This window comes from Brassica napus, chromosome A3 (assembly GCF_020379485.1).
Source record: "Brassica napus cultivar Da-Ae chromosome A3, Da-Ae, whole genome shotgun sequence".
Taxonomy (NCBI): domain Eukaryota; kingdom Viridiplantae; phylum Streptophyta; class Magnoliopsida; order Brassicales; family Brassicaceae; genus Brassica; species Brassica napus.
The window spans coordinates 23,247,061-23,265,207 of record NC_063436.1 but is presented as its reverse complement, the minus strand read 5'-3'; the positions used below and the strand labels follow the sequence as shown (position 1 = coordinate 23,265,207).

General features: G+C 35.7%; 3 protein-coding genes and 1 long non-coding RNA gene across 6 annotated transcripts; 1 reads left to right on the top strand and 3 right to left on the bottom strand.

Moving 5' to 3' along the window:
- Positions 1-1,387: 1,387 nt before the first annotated feature.
- Positions 1,388-3,186, bottom strand: LOC106440297 (SNF1-related protein kinase regulatory subunit beta-2). Of its 2 annotated transcripts, XM_013881924.3 has the most exons (5): positions 2,601-3,176; positions 2,328-2,503; positions 2,075-2,237; positions 1,630-1,984; positions 1,388-1,511 (listed from the first exon to the last, which is right to left on the bottom strand). In XM_013881924.3, exons 1-4 carry the CDS (start codon positions 2,790-2,792, stop codon positions 1,658-1,660), a joined length of 858 nt encoding a protein of 285 aa, XP_013737378.1. In that variant the 5' UTR covers positions 2,793-3,176; the 3' UTR covers positions 1,388-1,511; positions 1,630-1,657. The 2 variants fall into 2 exon arrangements, with proteins under 2 accessions (XP_013737378.1, XP_048632747.1); XM_048776790.1 differs by having other exon boundaries at positions 1,457-1,984; positions 2,075-2,234; positions 2,601-3,186.
- Positions 3,187-6,049: 2,863 nt separating this feature from the next.
- LOC106440934 (cilia- and flagella-associated protein 251-like) lies at positions 6,050-7,082 on the bottom strand. Its single transcript, XM_013882714.3, has 3 exons — positions 6,795-7,082; positions 6,536-6,686; positions 6,050-6,323 (listed from the first exon to the last, which is right to left on the bottom strand). The coding sequence occupies exons 1-3, from the start codon at positions 6,981-6,983 to the stop codon at positions 6,199-6,201; spliced, it is 465 nt and encodes a 154-aa protein (XP_013738168.1). The 5' UTR covers positions 6,984-7,082; the 3' UTR covers positions 6,050-6,198.
- Positions 7,083-9,123: 2,041 nt separating this feature from the next.
- Positions 9,124-11,677, top strand: LOC125607101. Its single transcript, XR_007338408.1, has 2 exons — positions 9,124-10,781; positions 11,097-11,677. It is a non-coding gene; the product is annotated as an uncharacterized LOC125607101 (long non-coding RNA).
- Positions 11,678-15,136: 3,459 nt separating this feature from the next.
- On the bottom strand, positions 15,137-18,121 carry LOC106444662 (GDSL esterase/lipase At4g16230). 2 transcript variants are annotated; one of them, XM_022717737.2, is made up of 5 exons: positions 17,647-17,653; positions 17,130-17,260; positions 16,805-17,050; positions 16,476-16,731; positions 15,137-16,383 (listed from the first exon to the last, which is right to left on the bottom strand). In XM_022717737.2, the coding sequence occupies exons 3-5, from the start codon at positions 16,832-16,834 to the stop codon at positions 16,148-16,150; spliced, it is 522 nt and encodes a 173-aa protein (XP_022573458.1). In that variant the 5' UTR covers positions 16,835-17,050; positions 17,130-17,260; positions 17,647-17,653; the 3' UTR covers positions 15,137-16,147. The 2 variants fall into 2 exon arrangements, with proteins under 2 accessions (XP_022573458.1, XP_013741569.1); XM_013886115.3 differs by having other exon boundaries at positions 15,574-16,383; positions 17,643-18,121.
- Positions 18,122-18,147: the final 26 nt, after the last annotated feature.

Sequence of the window (18,147 nt, the reverse complement as noted above, 5' to 3'; positions counted from 1 at the left end):
AAGCTCATCTTGTTTCTAAGTTTATCCAATACTGTTATGAGCAAATGGCCGGTTATGTTCATTAGTCGGTATTGTTTCATGAAGACGATAAACTTTATAACAATCTGACTTTTGGGTCATTTTTAATTCCATAAGTGCACATACGCAGTACACACACACGTACGTGCTTGCTTTTTGTGTAACAATCATGTATTGTCTATGAGCTTTCTTGTTACATCATCAGATCAATGATAAATTTGTGTGAAATTATTAGCTAAGGTGTCTCTCTTGGATGATGATTTTTTTTTTTCATTCTTTAATCTAAAAACGAAGCTCACGTTAAGATTAAGAAAAATATGTGCTTTCATACTATGTTAGAAATACTGGTGAAAATGTCTTAACACTATAAACAAGCTCCAGTACTCGCAGCATCAATATGTGCTTAGTATGTAAGAAGAAACTCGTACATGTGCTACGTCATAAACAAGCTCCAATATCTGGAAAATATAAATTTTTATTTTTTTGGTAATCATAACTAGTACAAATAAATTTCTAGAAAATATAATTATACCTTACGAAGCGATTATTCACAGTAAATAGAAAACAAGACATGTCAAAACATTTGAATATCTTTTACCACATACTGGTAACAATATACATAATCATCTCAGATGTGACGTGTTTTGACTATTAAGTAAGTAGAGAGCTAAGTTAGTGATTGAGTTCATATTGTTGTTGTCACATGCATGGTGTAGAAGAGTATAAGGATATTTAAAGCCTACGGGCCTATATGTTGAACATCATGTGAGCCGATCTAATAATCTACTAATCAAACGGGCTCCAATATGGTACCTTCGTTTGGGTTTGCAGATTTAACAGTATAAGATCAAAGACTTAAATTTAGAGATTGATGAGTATTCCTGTTTAGGAACATGTTGACATATGTTCATTGCTGCATATACTTTCATGAAAAAAGCGATACAGTTTCTAACAATTGTGTTGTGTTCCAGCGAAGATCATGCCCTATCAAAACTGTGGCCCTCTAGGTACCAAAGTGGCTATGCTATTGTTAGTTATGATGCACCTCACGATTGGTCTCTTAAGTAAACTTTGAAATTTGTATCTCTGTTTCTTCAGTTGTGCTGCTTTTGAAATTTGTATCTCTGTCTCTTAAGTAGACCACTGCCCTCTTGCTTCCTGTCCCACGGCTCCTGGAATCAGAGCCAAAGGCTGTCCTCTTTTATAAATTTACAAACTCTATTAGATTCAAACATATAAACAACATGTTTTGCTCTTTTTTTTATTGTTTCTTCTCTCTGTACAGCCTTTTATACTTGCTAGATAGTGGCCATCAGAATGCAATACACTCTGCTTTAGATATAAAATTTGAGATAATGAAGTGTACTAATTTGAGAAGGGATGTCATCTTTAGTTTTTTCACCCTTTATATTTGTGATCTGCAGATGCTTTGTTACACTAGTTGCAGAGAAGCATATATAATCATCATCTGCCACAGTCACACATGACTCTGCCTAGATTTGAAATCCAAAACAATAATATAAAGACTTGCAGGTGTGATAACTACTGTTGTAAAAACATGAAAGCCACAAACCAAAACCAGAAAAAAAAGAGGAGATTTGTCGGCCTTACAATAATAACTTCGCTAGATAAGAGCAAGTTATCTCTGGAGGGACTTGTAGAGCACCACGGTTACATACTTTGCTAGAAACCGGTTAGTGGAACCAAGGGCAACAACAGAAGGACCGCTTTTCCCCTTCTGCATGTAAAGATGATTGAGAACCACATGCTGAGGCCTCGGCAGCGGCGACGGCACGTCAGGGTTGGCCGGAGGCAAGTTCAGCAGAGTCATCTGCAAATGCGGCGGAACCAGAGGCGGCTCTTTAGAATAATCCTCAGCTCCCAGAAGCAAGCTGCTGTAACTAGCCTCAGGAGATTGCGGAGGTTCGAACCCGGATATGCTTTGAATGTCTTCAGGAACATAGTCCTTGCATTACACACACACACACACACACAAACCAAAGTATAAAATCAAACATAGATCTCTTTAGCATTCTCTAGTTATAAGGAGGTTTACCTGGAGGTCCAAAAGGTTGAAAGTGTTGCCAGCGTCATCACGAGCAAAAGGGAGCTCAGGAGCGTGCATCCACTGACCATCGACGATGAACCTGTACTCATAGACACCTGAAGGGAGTACTTTCATTATAGTAAAGTCTTTTCCAGATCTCTGTAACCGACTTCTGATCCACAAACACACAAAGAACAATGAGAGAGTTTAAATTGATTATAAAAGAATCCAAAATTAAAATTAAAAAAGCTAAAGCTAAGACCTTGACTTCCAATTATCCCAAGATCCTTCCACAGAGATCTCTTTGCCACCGTGGCACCAAGTGATCATGGTGGGGATGCCTTGCTCGTTGGAAGCCTCTTCGTAAGGCGATTGCATCATCCAGGAAGGGTTAGGGATGTGGATTTCGTCTGGTCTTTGGAGAGGAATCACCGGAACCTAATCAAAAAGATACAAACTTTTTTTTTTTCAGATCTTTTAATTCCAGAAAGTTTGAATCTTGGGGTGTGTGTGGGGAGAGAGAAGGAGAAGGAACCTGAGGAGCGAACATGAGAGGAGATTGAGTGGCGCGAGGGCTGTGAGGAGGAGATTGATGGTGATGACCACCCATGAGCTGCTCGGAGGGTGTAAAGTCGGGAGCTTGATGAGAGCGAATCTCAGCGTCGTTGTCGTTGTGGTGGTTACTATTGGCTTCTTCTTCTTCTTCTCTTGCGTTCACGTTTCCCATATCACTCACACACACAAAAGAACCAAAAGAAAAGGGTAATCTAATCTAATCTATAATCTATCTATCTTCTTAACCTCTCTCTCTCTCTGGCCTTTTTTTATTATAAAAAAAGTATTACAGATGGTGAATCTACTATACTCTGTTATTATTAAACCGGATCTGATCAGAGTTTTAAGGACATGCTTGATTATAAAGACAGGACACTCTTGTTTTTTCTTAAAGATTCTTGCTTTTCGTACAAAACTTGATCGAAACTAGTAGGGACGGAGAATTTGATGAGAGGGGGAAGCACAGTAAAAGCGTCCTGAGATATCACACAAACTTAAAAAATAAAAGAGAGAAAAAGGACCAATCTTTGATTCAACTCAATACTCAAATCGAACAACAACCTTTTTGTTTCTTTTCTTTTCTTTTGTTTTTGGTTTGATTGTTGCGTCTTTCCCCCACTTACTTTACCTTCTTCTATTGGTTCTGTTTATTGCATTTGTCACTCTTACAGTTTTAATTTTGTTACTAATTTACCTCCCACATTTTGGTTTACTGATACTCACATGTGGACTGGATGGGGGTAACCTTTGAACCGAACATGTTGTTTTTGTGCTCAGTCTTTTCATCTTTTCCTCTAATTGAGTTTCTTTTGATAAAAGAGACTAACTAATACACCTTGACTTCATCTACATTAATTATTAGCCTTGGCAAACAACAAGGACAGTACATAAACTTACTATTTAATAAAACTACTGACTGTATATTCAATTTAGTACTCAGATGTTGAAAACCATAATAATAATTTCTAGGCTGTTATCTAGGCCAAGAACTTAAATAACGATGGCTTATGCTTCTCCAATTAGACTCTCATCCAAGACACACTTGGAGACTAGAATGCAAAAACCAACCCCTAAGATGGTAGTTACTCCAAAATCTGTATTAATGCGAAGCATGCATAAACATCCAATCCACCTTTCATTTATTATCTAAGACCATCAGAGACTACATAAGTGCAAATAAATAAAAAAAAAATGTATAAACCTTTGGTGTAGATGATGAGAATCCCAATAAGCTACTAATGCTTTTAATTTCAGCCCCAGTTATTTTTAGAGTTATTTACACCCTAAGACAGTTTACAAGTTTTATTAACACTTTACAGTTTGTTCTACTAGGGTAGTTTGTTGGTGGTCAAAGACACCAATACCTCCATAATGAAAACCAAACATTTCGTTACTTCTTTCTTCCTTTTTTTCTGGTCACGTGGGTTTAGTGTGGCATTTATTTGAAAAGTGAAAATACATTCTTTTATTTAATTGTCTTTAATCTAAACCACAAACAAAAAGTAACTTTGTCTCTATTTGTTCTCTGAATTGAACCAACAAACGGAAGGGTGCGGTCGTGAAAAAATTGATACACCTTCGACGGCGGCAAAGAATCCATATAAGTTGCAGAGATGACTTGACGAGATTTGAGTACTCATCAGTCTCATATAAACAAAAGGGATTATAGTTCTATATCATCTTCTCTGTCGCGTTTCTGCCGCTTCAACCGAGCTATGCTATGAATCTCAAAATATTTTCTCGTCAAACTCAGACACAAATTTCACGGCGTCGTGACCTCGCCATTGCGGCCCCATCAGGATTAGCTCGAGAGCATCCATGGCGAATTTCTGCATTTTTGCATATTTTTTGGATTTATTTTTGATGTACATGTGTACGCGTAACATTATGTACACAACAAAGTGTACACACATATTTTTTGGATTTATCTTTGATGTACATGCGTACGCGTAATATTATGTACACAACAAAATGTACACAAATAACAATGATTTCTACAAGAAAAATTATCAATGTGCATTAGCCCAAAACCATGTGTACACTTACTAACATATACACCATTTTCTGTTAGACTTGATCTATTAGGTTATATGTTTTGGACTCAAATACTTGATGAATGTACATTGTTCGCATATGTACACATGTACATTAGTTTAGACATTGTCCATATGTACATTGGTTTACATGTGTACACATGTACACCTCACTAGTAGGCAGTTGTATGTTTCATTATGTACAATTGTTTTTGTTAGTGTACACATGTACAAAACTATATATTTTTTGGTGTATATACATACAATACATTTTTGTTGCAGGTTTCTACTTTCTTTCTTTTTTGGTCAACTGGACGATCATAGTAGTTCCGCTGCTGCTCATGAAAAGCGGTGGTGGAGGTGGAGGCTTGTGTGATGGTGAAGATGGATGCTTATGTTGCACTCTTCTTTATTACCATGTATATGTTGATTTCTTCATTAAACGCTATTAAGCTTAAGAGATAATTCAGAGGAATTGATGTAGCTGTTGTAACATAAACATACTACTGAAACTACTGTGATAAGGTCGTACATCATAATCCCAACATCTGCTAGAGAAATACTGGACACAATATCACAACAGGGAGGTCACCAGCAATGTAATACAATTCGATAACATCAAAGTATGCCAAAAAACAATCCTCTAATAACAAGTAACAATTTGTATCTAAAACTGAACTCCAGAAAACCAGTAAGTAAATTCATACGCTTCCGTAACATTATTATACTTTTTAAAAGAAGTAGGATAGCATTTGACTACTGTTGAGACTGTTAGAAAGTACAGAGGCATGAGACTTAGTGTCTCCAGATTCAAGCACCAATGCAAAAACATTGCAAAAAAAAATTGAAACTTTATAACAAATTAAGATTAATTTCATAAAAAAATTCAATTCTCTAACAAGCTAATACCTTTGGAATTCGGAAGTGGTGGGGAGGAGCATAGTAAGCATCTTCTTCGATTCTTCTTACAAGGAAGACAAACCAGAATCACTATCACAAGAAAATGACTCCTCATATGGCTTTACAAAACACAACCCCTGTTGATAACCCATCTGAAGAAGGAGACGACGAAGATGGAGTCCGAGGAGATCTTCCTCTGCTGCTTCTCAACGGATTCGACGGTGGTCCTGAGATTGAAGGTGGAGGGTTTCGAGTAAGGGATTCAGGAGGAGTAATAGGTGCTGGAGTATACGGCTGAGGAGGAGGAGGAGGAACAGAAGACGGAAGAGGAGAAGTGGGAGTAGTGGTTGGCGGCTGATGAGTAGAAGAGGTGTCGTCTTTTTTTCTGAGTAACGTAGAGAAAACATGTGTTTTTTTTTCCTTAATTGCTGAGAGGAAGAAGGGTAAAATTGGAAGTTTATGTTTCTCTTTGTGTTGAAAGCTTGGACAAAATGTCTGAGTAGCATAATGTGTCTTATTATGATATTAAAAGATGAAAACTGACTCTGGATGTAATTGTTTCTTATTTTTGTAAAAGACACAAGTCTTGCATAAAGTCAATGGAAAGCAAACACATAACTTAATCGCTCTGGAAGCATATCATCGTTATTCTATATGATCAATGGTTGATCCATTAGCTTTCCGTCTTTTTGCCAACAGTCGCAGTCGTTGTCGATATCGTTGTCGTCTTTCTTCTTCTTTTTCTTCATCTTCATTACAAGTAAACTTTCCTGCAAATTAAGAAAAAATGAAAAAGTAACCACATATAATCCTTTGAAGCTCTGCACCAATCAAAGAAAACTGCCTTTTCATTTCCTCCAAAAGCAAACGCTCTATCTACTTTTGAAACATAAACAAAAAAAGCTAAGCAAGGCTAACTAATGTGTTGTTGTTGTTTTTCATAATTATAAACTAATTAGGTGGGAGACTCAAACAAACAGACCTGTACCAGGAGCGTCTCCTACTTCCCCCTCGGCACCTTCTTCTTCATCATCCCATCTAAAAACCTCCTCCTCGTCTTGTGGCGGCATATTAGTCTTCTTCAATATCCATGGAGGTATAGTATAACCTCCACGTTTTCTAGGTTCCTCAACCTAACCCAACCCATGTGTAAGATAAGAGTTATCAAATTAGGATCCTGCCTTTTCTAATAACAACATTGAATGAATTTCTAATTACAGAAAGAAAAATAAAACCAAAACCTTCATCATCTGGGCTTCAATGGCTTCAAGCCTTGTGGCTCTTTGAGAAGCTTCAACGGCTCGGCGTTGCCTTTCCGCAGCATCCTTGTCTTTCTTCTCTCGTTCGAGTTTCAGCTTCCCACTTTCCTTGCTCTCTCTGTGTTCCTTCTCCAGCTTCTCCCTCGCCCATCTAAACACGGAGGAATCCATCTCTCACTCTCTCAATTCTCGTAATCTCTTAAGGTTAGTTAGGTTTTGCTTTGAGGAAATTAGAAAAAAGATATTCCCTGTTTTGTTTTTTCTTCACGGCACTGTTTAAGTTTTCTCGCTCTTTCTTGGTTTTCAATATCTGGGCCTCTCTTGTTGAAGCCTCTTACAATTCCTTTAAACCCAACTAACCAAATCCAAACAATATACTATCTCATACATATATTAGGGAATTTTAGTCATAATATAATTAATTAATTTAAATTAAATTACTGTGTAACAATTTCATTGGGAAAAATGAAACTAATTTCTCGAAACCTGAGGAGAGAGCGAAGTGAACCAAAAGAAAAGGGTAATCTATGAATCTATCTATCTTAATCTCTTTGATCTGATCAGAATTTTAAGGACACGCTTTTTTTGGTCTAAAAAAAGGTGATTTTACCTTTTTACCGGGAACTCAAGCATTGTAAATAGTCTTTTCCACCGTAAATTAAATCCAGGTGGCAGTAGTTACATCCGTAACTTCTTTACCACTGGGCCAACTCAACATTGGTTTAAGGACACACTTTGATTATAAAGACAGGACCCCTTGGTTTTAAAGATTCTTGCTTTTCGTACAAAACTTGATTGAAACTAAGTAGGGACGGAGAATTTGATGAGGAGGAAGCACAGTAAAAGCGTTCTGAGAGATCACACGAACTTAAACTTTTTTTAAAAGAGAGAGAAGAAGGACCAATCTTTGATTCAACTCAATACTCAAATCGACCAACCTTTTGTTTCTTTTCTTTTGTTTTTTGGTTTGATTGTTCTTCCATACACTCTCGGATTATTGCAATTTGTCACCCTATAGTTTTAATTTTGTTACTAATTACCCCCACATTTGGTCTCATACTCTCAGTAAAATCGATAGATCGTTTACTCACATGTGGACTGGATGGGTAAACTTTGAACCGCTTTCACCCAGTGGCGAACCTACCTTGCTCAAGAAGGTGGCAAGTGTCCCCACAAAATTTTCAAAATTTGTTAAATATGCTTACATTTTAATTATTTTTCTCTTAGTAAATAACATTTCTAGTTACATTTTTTGAGTTTATGTAAGATTTTCCCCCACAAAAAAATAATTCTACATTCGCCACTGCTTTCACCAACAAAATGTTGTTTTTGTGGTCAGTCTTTCATCTTTTCCACTAATTGAGTTTCGTTTGGTCAAGAGACTAATACGCACCTTGACTTCATCTAACATTAAATATTAGCTTTGGCAAACAACAAGGACAGTACATAGACTCACTATTGATACGTACCGTATTGTATATTCAATTTAGTACTCGGATGGTGAAAACCATAATAATAATTAAGGCATAGACTTGGGACTTGGGAGCAGCACTTGTCCGAACTAACTAAACAAATCACCTTTACAACATAAAGGCTGAAAGGTGGGCTATTTGCCGATGCAGGGCCATTCAAAAACCAAATGATTTGGATTTGGATAACTCTAAACACACAACTTTGGCCACTCGCACACCACCCTTCTGTGACTGAACTTACAGAGTAATGGTGTCAGAAGAAAATGGATATGAGTTTTTTTTTTTGCTTGCTTGAGTAACGGCCTCCGCTTCTATTTATGTGGAGGCGATAAGGAGCTACGAAGAGAGAGATTAGTAACATATTCTATAAATCACGTACAAGAAAACTGCTATAGCTGTAGTTTAGGCCATGAACTTGAATAATAATGTGGTTCAAACAAAAAAAAAAGAATAACAATGGCATATGCTTCTCCAACTAAACTCATAAAAACATTTAGAGACTACAGTGCAAATACCAACCCCTAATTAAGATCGCAACTGAATTACTGATATAAAGCGATACTAAACGTGATCCTTTCTGAAATGTAAATGCAATACATAATTTATAAAATATGGTAAGCTCTATGGAAAACCAATCTGCATGAGTTGAAAAACAAGTATCACTGAGGGAATAATGAAAGACGCATCCACTTGATGTAAAACCCTGATCAGAACCTCCTCAGAACATTGCCCCAGGTAAAGGAGAGAAGATGCTTCACCTATGGCGTTGCAATATAGCAGGACCAAATTCGTCATCATATCAATTTAATGCCAAACTCTCTTCGACATTTAACCATCTGCTTCTTTGAAATAACTTCTTGATAAATGAGGAAATGACGTGGTTTATACAATGGAGATTCTAAAGGCGATTTTTTCTTCAATAATTTGTACTTCTGATGGAGCTTTATTATGTGACGTTATGTAATGTTATTGTTATGGCGGTCCATTGGTTGATTATGGTGTTCCTCTTGTTACTCCTTTGCTACATCGCAAAATATACTTTAGCTGAATTTTTCTATAAAAAAAATCTTAAAATGTTGTGCTGATCAATTAGTAGTTTCAACTGTTCCATAGCAAACCCGGGCTGCTGGCCAGCAAATATCACCATTACAAAAACCTTTTTGCAGTCCACAGGATTTTTGAATTTCCTCATTTTGGGCCACAAATTAGTTTTCCTTGTGAATTTCAGGAGGATTCGTTTTATTTGATGAGCTATTTATTATCCTTGAATATATTTTTATATATGAAGTTCATCAATACGTTACTTAAGTTAATATAATTAACTTTCTAGTGTTGGAACGACAGCAAAAACATCAAACTAGCGCGGCGGGGGGATCTAGAATTTTTTCCTCAGTTCAGGCTGCACTGAGAAGTGAGACGGGAACGAGACCAGAAATGGGACGGAAAACAGAAAATTTAAAAAATTTAAATACGGGTACGGCATGAAAACAGCAACCACGATATAAGAAAATATAAAAATATCCATAAGTCAAAACATATATATCAAGTGAAATCAGAAACATATGAAACTTTAGTATTCAAACGTGACATACGTCCACAACAAAAACATATGATACATAATGTCAACTTATCAACACACAAATGATACAAAACACACAAATAAAAAAAAACTCAGAAACATTGTATATGAAATATGATTCAAACATAAACAACAAAAATATGAAAATCAGAAGTTCCAATTAAGACAGAGAGACAAAAGGAAGGAAGATGCATATGTATAATGTATTGTTGCTTGCTGATGAGCGACGTCGCAGGGAGAAATTACGAACCTTGACACAAAGACATGAGGTTACGTTTTCAAAGAGAAAGAAATTAGTGATAACCAAACTCTTTTTTTTCTAATTATTACCTCTTTTAGTCTTTTCAGAATTAATAACAAATTATAAACAAATATCTATCTATCTATCTATACTAATAAAGGACAGTTTTCTCTCACCTTAGCTCTCCACATCATTTTCCTATATGGGGCATTTCTGGACACGTGGCAGACTAAAAATTTTCGGTTTCGAATGTTTTGTTATGGCATTTGGGTTTTTAAAATATGTTTTGTTCAGGCCCATTGAAGTGTAGGGTTTACCTCATTTTCTGAACTTGGATTTTCACAGCTCAGCTGCCGACTGATTCAAATAACGTCGCCGATCAACTCTCCGTAACGTCCTCCACTCTCATTAATATGTACTTTAAACCGAGATTTAACGTGATGTACTTTACTCTCAAGCTTTCAATCGAGCTTATCATCTCCTTGCTAACCGATGGACGCTGCGATTATAAATCTCCAAGCTCCCAGCAATGAACAACACAACCTCAACGAAATAATATTGTTTTCGTATGGCTCATTGAGAGGCTTCCCGACAATGTCAGGTGGTTCTAAGACGACGGATCTGTTCTTATATGTTTGAGATCCTCTTAACTTGCTCAAAAATTGCTTCCCCTAGAGGTATGGATCTCCTTGGTCGTTTGTTTTCGCATTTAGTTGTTGTCACTGCTATCTTAAAGATTGAAAATTTTATGTTGTCTCTGTGTCGTATATCATTTGCTTTGATATATAATTTGAAAATTGCTCAGACTTTTCTAAAATCTGCAATCTTGAGAGAGAATCACAAGAGCAAGCAGATTACTCAAGTGTAATCTTTCGTTTGTAGTTAGCTTAATGATGTCTTCTAACTTGTGACTCTCAGCGAGCATACTTTTTATTCCTAACTAATCAAAAAGCATTACCCTGTTTGATATGTGTTTTGCTTCTCTGAATCAGCTTTGGTTTCTATGACGAATGTTTGAGGAAGTACGGGAATGCAAATGTCTGGGAGTATTTCACTGAAGTTTTTGATTATCTTCCTCTTATTGTCCTCATGGAGAGTCAGGTATGAGCTCTTCTTCAAGCTGGTATTTTAGACGTAATTCTTAATAGCACCATTTGACCATCATTTTTTTTTTATCATTTACATGTTTTCTGTTTGCATGGATTACATTTTTCACATATTCTTGTGGTGATGGGAAGACAGAGAGCAAAAAGATGCTCATTCAGTTGCCTACATTGGGATAATTGTCAAGAGCGAAGGACGAACGTACAAACCATGGAGCAACAAGTATGAGTAATTGATAGGTTTCAAAAAAAAAAGATAGGTTTCAGTTCGCAGGAAGAACAGAGCAACGAGGATGATGGAGGCTTGGGGGAGAAGAAACATACGAGACAAGGTTGGTCAACGTGGATAGAAAAGACTCTGAGTGGAAAAGTCTTTGCTAATTCTTAACTGCCATATAAATAAGACGCCTAGATTCTCATTTTTGTAAACGTTTCGGAGTGCGATTTGAATAAGATCTTTAGCTTCTTAATACTTATGGGTCGATCAAATCGTGATTACAGTAGTAGATCGTGTTGATAAGGGAGTTCCAAGTACAAAACTTATCATTAATTTACTAAAATCCAAGGTAACACTTAGGGCCTGATTGGTTCAAACGCGCGGAAGTTTGCAGATGCGGGTGGTTATGGTTTTTAGCGGTTTTAAAAGATTTGTACGAATGGTTCTGTGGTTAGAACTTATTGCGTTTGCGGGATATTTATGACTGGTTAACTACCAAATAGTGGCTGTTAGATAATAAATTAACAATATTTACATTTTATATAATTATAAAAATATCTAAAATTATAATATAATAAATATAAAAATTATTTTAGAAAGTTATAGTTTTAAATTTTTTAAAATTATAGAAAATATTTTTATTTTAAAATTTATAATATTAATTAAAATATATATATATGTTTTAGTATTTTTATAATTCCAATTTAAATTTTTTATTTAATATTTTTATTTTTGTATTTATTTTATTTTTTTTAAAGTAAAGAAATTATCCTCCCGCAACCGCAAACGCTACCTGGAACCAGCTTTTGAATTTATGAGGTTTATAGCGGTTTGAAATGGTTTAGAACGGTTTGAATGATTGTTGCAAAACGCCAACAACTACAAAGCTGCGTTTGTGGATGGTAGCGGGAAAACCAGTCATACCCTTAATCTTAGTGAGTTTCCTCCACTATTATATCCGACTTATTTGCACCAGAACACGTCTGATCTCTTCTATGGCGGCGTAAAGTTGAAATTTTAGAGATCATGTATGCATTTTGATCGGCTTGATGAATCCAAGGAATAAGTATATAAAAGGAAAGCTAAGGACGTTGCTGGGATCTGAGTTTGGTGCTCCAGTGTTTTTCTTTTAATTGATTATTAACGTTCTTAGAGCATAATTATCGCTGACACCGGTGGTACGGTTTTTTAGGAAACCTTTTTTGATTATTTTTTTGTCTGAAATAAAAAAAATATATTTAAAAACGAACCAATCGCAGGCCCCACTGACACGTGGCGGCCCAACAGTGCAAGAAACACTCTAAAATAGATTTTTATTTCATAATTTATGTGCGATTCTTATGGTTTTTGTGGGGCCCACGCAATAATTTTTTTTAAAACTCCATTAAGGTTCCGCGATAATGGTGGCCTTAGCCATAGGGTGAGCTTCAAATGTGAAAGGAACATAAATGTGAATTACTAAATTATATTTAAAAGTCATAAATGTCAACCCTCCTCCCCCATACTAAATATATTTGTTGTAATATTGTGCATTTGGACTTTTTCAGTGTGATTGAAGATATATTATTGTAGTCGTATCATGAAACACTAACCCACCATCACATTTTAGCTCTCGCGGTGGAGAACGAGCTTTTCATGGCGGATGACCCGTCTTTTTATGAGGTACCTCAATCTCATTAGATATGAAAGGTGCAGCCACATCTATGGTTGCAATGAACAAGATATTAATCACACTTTGCTTCACTTACTACTTTGATATATCTTCTCACTTTTTTGATAAATCTTGCTCTTTTCACATCTTTAGCAAATGTCACCCATAAAACAAAAGCTAAAGTAATCAACGAATTCTAAAAGCATTTTGCTTAACTGGATGTGGCGGTAACAAAAAACTCTATTCATTTCTAAGAGCATAATATTCAGAAATTCTGGTGTAGTCGCAAATATTGGTTGTCATGTTTATTTTTATGCATATATTTGATTTTTTTTTTATAAAAAAAAAGTATGTTAAGAAACTGATGGACAAAGTAAAATAAAATTTAAATACCTCCATATATTTACTATATTTTTTTCCTACAAACACAAAAATAGTTTTGAAATCTTGACCACAAAAATAGTGGTTCGGATCATTGACAAGGCAATTCGCAACATGATTGCTTTTCTTCGCTACAAGGCTGACCACAAGCTTGCATGCTAAATGAAATGTTGGTTTTAAGTCTCAGTTTAGAACTTTGCAGTTTAAAACGTTTTCTTCAACCATGTAAATTTTCATCTGTAAACTTTTATTTCTGTAAATTCCTATTTTTTATACAATGATAATTGAATTTCACATTTTATAAAAAAATAGTTTTGAAATTATTAAAATATATATTAGTGTTAAAGATCCGGCGCGTAGCGCCGGCATACCCCTAGTGATTCAATATTTTACACTTGATAACACACAAAAAGAGTCAAACAGATATGCTATGTCATGTCATCAAATTATAAACAAACTAGTACTTTGGTCCATCACTTTTTGCTAACAAATTCAATCATTTAAAAACTAATAAAATACATATTTATGTTTTTCTTTATATACGATTTTTTGTCATTATTAAGTTACTAAATATCATATGTTTAATGGTTTTGTTCTATTTTTTGTAAATGTTAGAATTTGTTTTTTTTTTCTGTAATCTGACGCAAGTTGTATAATTGGAACATAATTAAATATCTTATATATTAAAATAGAAGTCATGACTTCTTTCATGTGTAATTTTTTAATTTGGACTTGACCCATTTTTATCCATGGTATATACGTATTTTACCCATTTTTATCCATGGTATATAAGTATTTTACTATATATATATATATATCTATGTTTTCTACTCTTCTAGGTATGTTTTCAGGTTCATGTGCATTTCGGAGTAAAGCTATGACTTTGGAGCATTTTGGAGATTAAATGACATTTCACCCGAGCTGACCACATAGAGGTCGACGAGAGGAAGAATAATCAATCGATGCGCATCAGTGCTGACGATCGATACCAGGAGATGCCTCGACAGATGAAGATTAATATCGATCGATGTACACAAGTACCATCGATCGATGTCGAGACATCAGACACGCGATATTTGGATTCAGCAGACTTAAAACCCAGGGTCAAGCCAAATTACCAAAATGCCCTGACGAGTTTTTAACCTAGTAGATTATATACTGCCTAAGTGTTTTGACGGCAGAGGAGAGCTTTTTGGTAGAGACCTTTTTGTTACAAGTTTTGGAGAGAAGATCACTTGTGATTGGAACTCCTTGCTATCATTTCTTTTCATCTATACTATGAGTTTCTATTTCTTTATTGTTATGAATTGTTTTGCTATGTCTGAGTAGTTCAATTATTAGATTCAGGGTTCAGATAGGTTTGTGGGATTAGCCCCAAACTATAGATCTGCCTTGTTGTGATATTCATGATAGATTTGTATTCATTGCTTGTTTTAGCCTTACTAACTAGAACTTGATCATAGGATTGCATACTCAAGCACCCTTGTTATCCCATCATGACATCTATCTATCATATTAGGACTGCTAGAGAGGGCTAACCGCCAATTTAGTATCTTAGTAGGGCATTATCATACTCGCGCATAGGCCTGGCTAGAACCCGTCGATCGATGTCCTCAACTGACAATCGATCGACGTTGGCAAAGGTGTATCGGTCGACATCTCAATAGACCATCAATCGACACTCTCTCGTTGTCGACATACTAACCGTTGAGACACGAGATCTAGTCTGTTAACCAGTGAGACATGCGACAACTGATCATTGAGTTACGCGATTGAGCTCTAATATATCATGCATGCAACAAATAGGCATCTATAGGTATTATAATCTCCAACACCTGAATAGTGGCTCTGCATCTATTATCATTTCCAACCAAGTTACGTTTATTACTTACTCGCTTGTTACTATTGCTATTTTATTTAAACATTTACAAACCTTAGAATTAATAAACACTAGATTTAATTGTTCCCTACCTCCTTATGGATTCGATCTCTAAGTACTACATCTGAACCTTTTTTGATGAGAGTAACACTCCTTAGGGTAATTTGAGTGGTATCAGAAAACCTCATATTGACTTCTCTCATACTGTTTAATTTTTAAATATTTTCATTTTTTGAATTATTTTAAGAGATTTCTCCATTAGACATGTTTTAGAACATTTTTAACGTAGGGTTCTTCCCTAAATTTTCATCTTTTGAAAAATAAAATTAATCAGAAGATAGGAGAGAGAGTAAAGATAAATCTTTTTTTATGCTTCTTTAGAATGTGATCTATTTTCTATTCCATGTAAATGGTAAAAAAAATTTGGAATCTATAGGAATTAGCCATTCCAAAGATTTCTATTCCAAAAAACACACATCCAGTTGCAACCTAGATATTATGAAGAAGGGATTCTACAGCTATCAGCAAATTAAAGTGTTAATTTTCAGAAAGAAAAATTGAACATGGACATGCAAATAAAATAGTAATAATTTTATTCTTAAAAACCTATTACGGTATATAACCGTTAAAGATGCTCTTAGATGCTGAGAAGATTTATTGAAACAATGGAAAGCCAACTACATTAATCGTTTCTAATTTCTTTGAGAGATTAGACAAAATATTAAAACAAACAAAGAATTAACTAGATCAAAATGCAAACCCCAATAGCTACCCGGGCCAACCCCATCTACATGGGCTTTTATCTTCAAGATTTATGTGTTTAGCTTAAGGTTAGCGAGTTGCCGGATATTAATCGGGAAAATATCAGAGGTATCGCCGGAGAGGAGACGCCGGGCAATGATGATGTTAGCAGCTTCTGTAGGATGGTAAGGATCCCAAAATACGTATTTGGAACGATCCACACATACTTTGGAAGATGGTCCACATGGAATCAGCCCACCTACCTTCCCAGCTAACGAACAACACGGAACCTTCTCACTCTCAAAACCTACACAAAAATATATGAAAACTCTAAGTTATAAAGTCGAAATAATATTTTGAACAGCATTTTTAAGAGAATGATTATAAGTATTTACTCACCGTAAGATCCATAGTTTTGGATGATATCATAAACAATGCGAAAAACATCTGCGTAGACAAATCTTGAACCTTGTAGATTAGCGTTTAAATCATCCACGACTGTCTTAAGCTGGAGATTATACATTTGTGCCACTTCATTCGGTTCCACCGAGCATTCATTTCCTGCCGTTGGATCAGACTCTCTCGAAAACGGTATACAACCAACCGGACCTACATTAATCACCACGATTTTCCTTGCGCCCAATTGGTACAATCTCTACAAAACCATATACTCGTAATTAGTTTGGTCAGCCACTTAATTGGTCTGGTTCAGAGAGAAAGAGACATACGGTGAGTTGTAATCTGAATCTTGAGATCATTGTATCAACAAAGTCTTCTGGAGGCACGACTTTCCGTTCAAGAGTTGATACGACCGGAGTGAAATAATTGTTGATTAGATCGTTAGAACCGGTTGTAACCGAGAAAATTGCTGACCGGAATAATTTAGCTGCCGCGGATTCACCGATCCAAGAAATGATGTCTTGTCTCGTGGTTGCAAAGTTGTCTAGTTGTGCATCCACATTTATCCGGTCTCCCTGTAATTATTCTTTGTTTGGAACCATAACTGCAAATAAAATGTTTTGAATTATAATATTCTTTTAAAAATGTGCTTACAAATAATTTTCCGGTGGAGTTAAGAATTCCACTTCCGCCGGAAGCATAATTTACGCCTTTGAGAACGAGGGATCCTCTTGTCGTGGGTGCTAAGTTCGGTGGAGTTAGTTCATCGGAACCTAATGCCTGAACTGCGGTTTTCAAAATTACCGGTTTAGTATTTGTTTTGATCAAACCAAAACGCAAACACTTAACTAGAATTTGATTTCAGTGACTGGTGGTTTGGAAGAACAGGTCCAAAATGTAAACAATTTTTAAACGTTGCACGCGAGAGTGTCATAACCGGTCTATGTATATAAATGTAATAAAACCGGATTAAACCGTTCGAAACACATTTGATTCGTTCTAATTTCTTAACGTTGTTTTGTTTCATAATGGAAGAGGTCAAAGTATAGAGTTTTGCCATTAAATACGATAATTATTATTGCGGCTTTCACTCTGCATGCAGACGTGTTAAAAATACTTTTTGTAAAAGGTAAAAAGACTATTAAGACAACTAAATAATTTACTTACTTACGATATCGACGATGGTTCTTCCGTTGGTGAATCTTCCTGTAGCCGATCCAAAATCAATCCCATTAGGATCATAGTTAGCCTTTGATAATGTGGTTAGATAGTTGTTGTTTCCGGCATCCACTAATGAATCTCCGAACACAAAACTTGCCGGAATGTTTTTACCGGCGAGACACACCTCAGGGATGAACAAGATCGACAATGCTATAACTTGCGAAAGATAAACAAGCAACGGCATTGCTGATCTGTTTTCGGTTTTAAATTGACTTTCCCCGTGAAAATAACAGCTAGAAAAAAGGGACCCTTTGTGTGAAGAACCAAAGACGGAATACTATTATTATTTCTATGAAAAAAGTTTGAATAAGGGAGGTGAGTATGAAATAGAAAGATAGATGGAAGTTAAAGAAGCAAGGTTTATATAAGGTTTTTTTCTTTTGGGTCAATTTATTGAGGATGGCACAGAACCAAATAACACTGTTGGTTTGATTCAGAGCTTACAAAAGCA

Excerpts from the sequence above, each read along its gene's own strand:
- LOC106440297 (XM_013881924.3), bottom strand. The coding sequence starts at position 2,792 with ATGGGAAACGTGAACGCAAGAGAAGAAGAAGAAGAAGCCAATAGTAAC. Across the intron at positions 2,238-2,327 it reads TGGGATAATTGGAAGTCAAG|AAGTCGGTTACAGAGATCTG; the intron begins GTCTTAGCTTTA and ends TTTGTGGATCAG. Across the intron at positions 1,985-2,074 it reads TCAACCTTTTGGACCTCCAG|GACTATGTTCCTGAAGACAT; the intron begins GTAAACCTCCTT and ends GTGTAATGCAAG.
- LOC106440934 (XM_013882714.3), bottom strand. The coding sequence starts at position 6,983 with ATGGATTCCTCCGTGTTTAGATGGGCGAGGGAGAAGCTGGAGAAGGAA. Across the intron at positions 6,687-6,794 it reads TTGAAGCCCAGATGATGAAG|GTTGAGGAACCTAGAAAACG; the intron begins GTTTTGGTTTTA and ends GGGTTGGGTTAG. Across the intron at positions 6,324-6,535 it reads AGGAGACGCTCCTGGTACAG|GAAAGTTTACTTGTAATGAA; the intron begins GTCTGTTTGTTT and ends CTTAATTTGCAG.
- LOC106444662 (XM_013886115.3), bottom strand. The coding sequence starts at position 17,880 with ATGCCGTTGCTTGTTTATCTTTCGCAAGTTATAGCATTGTCGATCTTG. Across the intron at positions 17,261-17,642 it reads AACCATCGTCGATATCGTAA|TTCAGGCATTAGGTTCCGAT; the intron begins GTAAGTAAATTA and ends TGAAAACCGCAG. Across the intron at positions 16,384-16,475 it reads CCAAAACTATGGATCTTACG|GTTTTGAGAGTGAGAAGGTT; the intron begins GTGAGTAAATAC and ends ATTTTTGTGTAG.